General features: G+C 51.8%; 1 protein-coding gene across 1 annotated transcript in view; it reads right to left on the bottom strand.

Annotated features, from left to right (window-relative positions):
- LOC107115581 (zinc finger protein 658B-like) overlaps positions 1–7,362 on the bottom strand; it is a gene marked incomplete at its 3' end in the record, with an annotated part of 69,709 nt that overhangs the window by 55,268 nt on the left and 7,079 nt on the right. Inside the window, exons 3-5 of the mRNA XM_015417322.1 lie at positions 3,438–3,693; positions 2,795–2,968; positions 2,148–2,438 (exon numbers count right to left, since the gene is read on the bottom strand). Of these exons, the coding sequence (XP_015272808.1) occupies positions 2,148–2,438; positions 2,795–2,968; positions 3,438–3,693 (721 nt within the window). The remainder of the gene's footprint in view (positions 1–2,147; positions 2,439–2,794; positions 2,969–3,437; positions 3,694–7,362) is intronic.

Raw genomic sequence — 7,362 nt, forward strand, 5'->3', positions numbered from 1 at the left:
TGGAAGAGGTGGAAGACGAGCCCCAGCTACCCATGAGAGTTGGGGGGGGGTTAGAAATGCCCGTTTCAAACTTCTCTTGAGACTTGGAATGTGCCTTGTCAACTCTGGAGCTCAAAAGGCTACAGCATCCTTCCTGGATGAGACCAAAACCCCAGGCAAGCCAATCTACTGCTGGCTGGGCCCTCCCACGAGCCCTTGAGTCTGCACTGTAAGGAAGAAACGGGGCCCAGAAATCACGTTGAATGACTTGTCATCACAACATCCAGCCCCAAACCCGGATGTGATTTTAGCACATCAGCTGATGTTCTGTACTACCAATGGGGTTTCAGGGCGACTGCTGATGCTCTGACTTCACATCCAGGTATTTGGCCGGACAGGATATCAACAGGGCATGACGCCCACCCCATGCTCTGCCCTCAGACCTCATGGGGCGGCCAGGCCATGGCCTGTCATCCCTAGTCCAGTATCCTCGTTCTGACTCTGGCCTGTCAAAAGCCCCTGGAAAGCTTTTACTGGCCTTTGGCAACTGGTGTCCAGAGGTATACTGCCCCAGAACATGTGTGCCATCAGGTCACAACTGACTTATGGGGACCCCACAGTTATTGAAGGCAAAAGACGTTCGGGGGTGGTATGCCATTGCCTGCCTCTGCACAGCAACCCCGGTCATCTTTGGTGGCCTCCCATCCAAGTACAAACCAGGGCTGACTCTGCTTATCTTCTGAGACCTAATGGGATTGGGCTAGCCAGGGCCATCCAACTCAGGGGAACATGAGCTTCCATTTTTTCATCACCATGGCTAATAGCTGCACTGACATTTGTCTTCCTTTCTTTTTTTCAGCCGCCTTGAGTCCCTCTAACACAGGGGTATCAAACATGCAGCCTCTCCTGTGTGATTGAGAGACTCTGATAAAGCACAGGCTGAGGCTCCTCCACCTCCTCCTCCCAAGGGGAGGGAGGGAACCAGCCAGAGCTCGCTTCCTGGCCAGGCTGCTTCAATCGTATACAGGAGACAAAGGAAAGCCTTTCTTTCCTTCCGCTGGCTGGGGCTTCTCCCTGAAGGGAGGGAGGGAACGAGGTAGAGCTTGCTTTGCTGACCTGCCTCAATAGTACGAGAGAAATAACAGGCACCTTTAAGATCAACAAAGTTTGTTCAAGGTATGAGCTTTTGTGTGTCATGCTACAATGTGTGAGTATTCTGTTGGGCTCCTTATGCTGTGTGTGTTTTGTTGGGCTCCTTATGCCAGGGCTCTCCTGGGTGTAACTGGGTTCCTTCCCCCTTTTCACTGTATTGATGCCCTCATGATCCAGTCTTTCTCAGTAAGAAAGCAATCTGAACTATTTTAGAGGAGGAATAAAAACTAGCCAGTGAGGTGGATTAGGCTGAGAGGGTGTGTCCAGACCAAGTTCACCCAGCACATTTCCTTTGTAGGAAGCTGTAGTTATTTCTCTGGGGGAAACTATAGTTTTGTAGACGCACAGCCCTCAGTCTGTGTCAGGATGCCTTCTCATGTTTTTGACCAGCACACGAAGCAACTTATTTACAAAAGCTTGCAATGCCCAGCCATTTCATGTTTTCCCCTAAATTCTAGGCTCAAAACACTGAGCATATGGTTTTTGTAATGAATGTCTATAAATCGAAAGTAGGTTTGCAGCTTACAGATAAACACCTGAACAGCATACTCAAAATTGCTACAGCAGACATTTTGATGCAATATTTCAGAGCAAGAGGTGTCAGTTATCAGAGACTGTTAAACAAAATATTGCAAGAGTGCTAGTGTTTTAAGCATGTTGTATTGTCACACTCTCCCTTGGACTTCGGTGCGGCGCCCCCAGTGGCCATGGTGTCGGGGGTCTCGAGCAGACTCCGGCAGGGGAGACGGCCCTGGGAGTGGCAGTATCCAAAAAGGGAGAGGGAGTGAGGGGCCTCAGATAGGCAGGGGACAGGGTTAATGTCACCCTGAGAGTCCCTCTGCCAGTGCACTGCAGACTTTCTTCCTCTCTCTCTGCCGTCTTTCCGTCTCTCTCATCAGCATCCCACTTCATTCCACAGCGCACTCCTCCTCCCCGGCCTTCTCCACCCTGCCTTTTATCTCCCCGCCCCGCTCCCAGGACCTCCCATCCACCCCCTGGCTTCAGCCATGCCCTACTTTATCTATCTGGATGCCAGCGGGGCGTCTCTGGAGTGAATGCTGATACGCCAGCAGTGGCTCTGGCGGCCTCTGGGCTGCGCCGCTGCCAATCTGCGGCGGCCCTCGCTGCTCCGCGTCCGTTCCTGGCCCGTCGGACAAGCAGCCACCGCCCCTCTCCTCTTTCGTGGGTCCCCGCTCCCGACTTACTCCCCGGACCGTCGAACTTTGTCCCGTCTGGTGAGTCATGCCTAGGATGTCTTGTGGGGTTTGTCGGGGTCCCCGGGGCCCGTTCTGCATGTCCCACGACCTCTGGAGTGGGACAGTATTTAAAGTTTTTAAAATATTTGTGTTTCCCAGTGTCCTTTATAAAGTTTATATCTTCGCTACCTGGCATTACATTTTATGACACACATGGCCCGGCCCAACAAGGTCACATTTATGTCAGATCCAGGCCTCATAACAAATGAGTTTGCCACCCCTGCTCTAATGGAAGGAAAGTCAGATACAAATATTTTAATTCATGTAAATAGAAATGTAACGGCCTTCCATGAATCTGTCTACTCTCCTTTCAAGTGAGTGGCCATCACTACATCCTGGGGCCCTAAGTCCCAGACGTTCCCTCCATGTAGAGAGCAGAAGTATTTCCTTTTTCTTCTGTCCCAAACCTTCCACCCAATGACTTGACTAGGTGCCCTGATCCCATCTGGGCAGGAGGCACCTTTTCCACTTGACAGGGCATCTTGGGCAGGCTTCTGGGCTTGTGCCCTCGGACTTTCCTCTGACAGAGCTCCTTCTGCCTCAGAGAGCTTCGCTTCCATCTTTACAGCTGGTCCCCACATCTGAAACAACAGTAAGGGAGACAAGTAAGAGAAAAAAGGGAAGAGGCTGAGGAGACGGATCCTGCTGCCCCACTCCCAGACTCCTCATCCCTCCATCGACCAGCAGAGCTGGTTCAGCCACAGGGCCAAGAATGAGGGCTGGGTTTTCTTCCCAGCCCTGTGAATTCTCTAAGGGGAGAAATACCTGGCAGGGAGGCCTTAGGATAAGGTCCTTGCTGGAACTGAGCGAAGGACACCCCCTCACCTGCTCTGCCTGCCTCTTCTCCTCGGCCTGACTCAGGAGGAAACCTTCGGCCAGGGCCACCGCCTGGGAACTGCTCTCCGGCTCGCATCCCCTCACCCAGCCCTGCATCTCCTGGGGCAGGATGGCCAGGAACTGCTCCAGGATCACCAGGTCCAGGATCTGCTTCTTGGTGCGCCTCTCGGGCTCCAGCCAGTGGCTGCAAAGTCCGTGGAGCTGGCGGGAAACCTCTCGGGGTCCATCAGCCTCATCGTAGCGGAACTGCCGGAAGCGTCGGTTGTGAACATCTGCCGTCACCGTGTCCTGAGAGAGGCTCTCTGGCCCAGCTCTCTCCCAGTATTCAACACCACTCCCAGCCTGTGTGGGATGGGGACTTTTCCTTGATCTCTTGCCTATTCCAGGTCCTTCTGGGTCCTCCTCATCCATCTCCTTCCCCTTGTCTTGGGTCACCTCCAACTGTGGAAAGATACTCGTACTCTCGTGGCTACAAAGAGGAAGAGGAAAGGAAATAAAAAATCACCGACCCTGGTCATGAGGCAGGTGGATCAAGTGGAGCGTCATTGTTGCAGTCTGTTTGGATCAGGATGAGTGTCATTCTGCTCTATGATGTATCAAGCTGTGTTAGATATGCCTGTTTAGTTCATCAGGAAAGCAAACTGTCTCTATTTGGCTCTTTAAAAGTCTGTTGCGGATTATATCATCTTGGCTTTAGATGAACAGGGAATCAGCCTGTCCCAGGAGTCACTTGTCTATGTAACCTGGGACCCCGGATAAAGCGACTATTAGCGGCTTCTGTGTTGGAAACGTTAGGCAACAGCTCTGTCCAAGCAACCAGCAGAGGGGATGGGCCAGGGGTTGTCCAGCCTCTCTGGGTCAGGGCAGAAGGGGATGCCTGGATGAACGGGGGGGGGGCAGTGAACCCCCAGGGGAAGGTCAAATGGGGGGGGGGACCCTGGCTCAAATGCCTGGCATGTCAAGGAGCCGATTGGCATGACGGATTCCTCCCCTCCTGATCAGGTACGGGAATCCTTTCAGGGCCTCCCTAAGATTTCAGTGGCTGTGAATTTATTTTTATTTACAAAGTTCAGATCTCGCCTCTCTGTCTCCCACCCAGGGCCACTCAGGCAGCTAATAATAAATTAAAACAGACCTCAGAAAAGCACATTATGAAAGTATTTAAGAAACCTGGGAGTAACTGACTGAGATCCTCCATTAAGCTTGAGAGGAGACCGATGGAGCGTCTGTTTCAGACCAGTCCGGCTCCCCACCCGAATCTATACACGAGAGTCAACGTTCATCTTTCCCATGGTTTAAGAGCTTATCTCCGCCATGATCAGGGCAGAAGGGGATGCCTGGATGAACGGGGGGGGGGCAGTGAACCCCCAGGGGAAGGTCAAATGGGGGGGGGGACCCTGGCTCAAATGCCTGGCATGTCAAGGAGCCGATTGGCATGACGGATTCCTCCCCTCCTGATCAGGTACGGGAATCCTTTCAGGGCCTCCCTAAGATTTCAGTGGCTGTGAATTTATTTTTATTTACAAAGTTCAGATCTCGCCTCTCTGTCTCCCACCCAGGGCCACTCAGGCAGCTAATAATAAATTAAAACAGACCTCAGAAAAGCACATTATGAAAGTATTTAAGAAACCTGGGAGTAACTGACTGAGATCCTCCATTAAGCTTGAGAGGAGACCGATGGAGCGTCTGTTTCAGACCAGTCCGGCTCCCCACCCGAATCTATACACGAGAGTCAACGTTCCTCTTTCCCATGGTTTAAGAGCTTATCCCCCCCCCCCCCCCAATATTGTCTTACTTGTGAGTAAATCTTCCTAGGATCCGACTGGACGGCTTTTTCCTGCTGCTACCTCCCTGAAGCCCCGCAGGTTCTCTTTGGCGATAAAGAAGCAAACCCCCCTCCCTCCTCCACACCCCTCTGAACACACCCCGGAAAATAACCTTTCCACTCTCCCCCCCCCCTTTCCTTAGCCTCTCTAGCAAGCAGCTCTGTTGGTTTAACTCTTTCAGACTTGGACAGGGCGGACTTCAGGCAGCCTGCAGTCCCTGACTCCCTGGGGAGCTCCGTGGGGCTGCTCGGGAGTAACTCTGCACTGGGCTGTGCTCACAGGATATCCAGTGCTGTTCAGCCAGCTCAGAAAATGGGATAGTTGAACCGAAAAAAGAAAGAAACTGCGGGTTTTTTAAATTTAACACCTAGGGAACCAGCCTCCAGGTGAGACCTGAGGATCCCCTGGAATTACATCTTATCCACAGACTACAGGGATCAGTTCCCCTTCTGGGGGACGGATTTGTTAGTCTCCAGGCAGGAAACTGACACACACACCCTCTTAACCCCCTCCCCATCTGCAAAGGCAGAAGCTGTATATCAGACAGTGAGCTTTCTAAATACTGATGTTCTCTCTTTTCTACTTTCAGACACATTGTATTGAAAGGAGTGGGGGGGGGGGAATTAGACATGTTCTTCATTTGGCAATGCCTGCGCAGGTTCCCAGTTGACTTCTAAGCCCAATCGATAGCGCTGTTCTTTGAGGTGCTGAGAGTTCGCTGAGGTGATGGAAACAAACTTCTCCAGTTCCTGTCTTCTCTTTGTTCAATGCTGCCTGGTGAACTTGGAGTTTCTGCAATCAATATCATAGGTTTGATCATCTAAAGCCCTACTTTGGGATAGTTCAAGCTCCTGTCATGAATGTCCCGCTAAAGTGGTCAGCCTATGAAGCCCTGAACCGTGGGGCCACATCACCCTCAGAATTGATGAAGGCAGTTCTGGTAACTTGTAGTGGAGGAGAGTTCTGTGGACATTGCCTGGGGCGAAAGAAAAGCCTGTTCTCCTGCCCTAAGACTAGAGGGTCCCAGTCCCCCCTTCCAGTGACCCTTCGGTGTCTGTGTATGTGTGTGCACAATATGCTCGCTATATACAAAGCATGGGATCCGAAGCGTGTGACATTTCCTGAATGCAGCAGATCTCTGACTCCCCCCCCCCCTCATACTGGTCTGGGGGTTGGTCCTTGTTCCGCAGGAGGAGTAGGTTTTCAGGGGCACTTTGTGCAGCAACAGTAGGGAGCCAGGGCTGCCCAGAGCCACCAGGGGGCCTCCAGACAAAGATTCCGTCTTGCCCTCTCCCATATGACCCTGATCCAAACTAAATATACCAAAACAAATCACTTGCTGTTACCATGAAACTATAGTAATAAAAGTATCAGCCTGTCTGTCTAAACTGTCCATTTATGGCAAGCATAGCTCATCAGAGAATAAAGCTAGGAGGCTCAAAATTGGCCATCAGCTTCAGAGTGATTATGGGAGTCCCAGGGCTAAAACTGAAAGTTGTGGGAATATCCGGGCTAAGGTGAGATGCACACACCCCACACACCAAGCTATTTATTTATTTATTTATTCGTACTTATACCCCGCCCTCCCCAGTGGGCTCAGGGCGGCTTACAGAGGCAAGAACAACTTGCCATGGTAAAACAATATATACATAACAATTTAAAACATATGCTACATATTAAAATCTAATAACAAAGTGCTCAGTGCCATTCATAATCTAAAGATGGCGGATCGAATGTCCAAAGTCCCACGAAGACGGCAGAAGGATTCTTCCATTGTAGGTATTTAATCGGGACCTCAGGGCTGTGGTGGTATAGTAGGGGGGGCGGCTCCTACTCGAAAGCCTGGCAGAAGAGCTCCATCTTGCAGGCCCTGCGGAACTGCATAAGATCCTGCAGGGCCCTGATCTCCTCCGGGAGCTCATTCCACCAGGTAGGAGCCGCCACCGAAAAGGCCCTGGTCCTCGTGGCGGCTAGTTTGACATCCTTAGGGCCCGGGATGACTAATAAATTTCGGGCCCCTGACCATAGTGCTCTTGGGGGAAAATACGGGGAAAGGCGGTCCTTCAGGTAGGTTGGACCCTGGCCATGTAGGGCTTTATAGGTAACGACCAGCACTTTGAAGCGAATCCGGTACGCTATTGGCAACCAGTGCAGCGCTTTCAGTGCAGGCCGCACATGGTCCCTTCTGGAGACACCCATTAACAGCCTGGCCGCAGCATTCTGCACCAGTTGCAGCCTCCGGATTTGCGACAGAGGCAGCTCCATGTAGAGAGCGTTGCAGTAGTCTAACCTTGAGGTGGCCGTTGCGTGGA

This window comes from Gekko japonicus, unplaced genomic scaffold (genome assembly GCF_001447785.1).
Source record: "Gekko japonicus isolate JY-2015 unplaced genomic scaffold, Gekko_japonicus_V1.1 scaffold2083, whole genome shotgun sequence".
Taxonomy (NCBI): Eukaryota; Metazoa; Chordata; class Lepidosauria; order Squamata; family Gekkonidae; genus Gekko; species Gekko japonicus.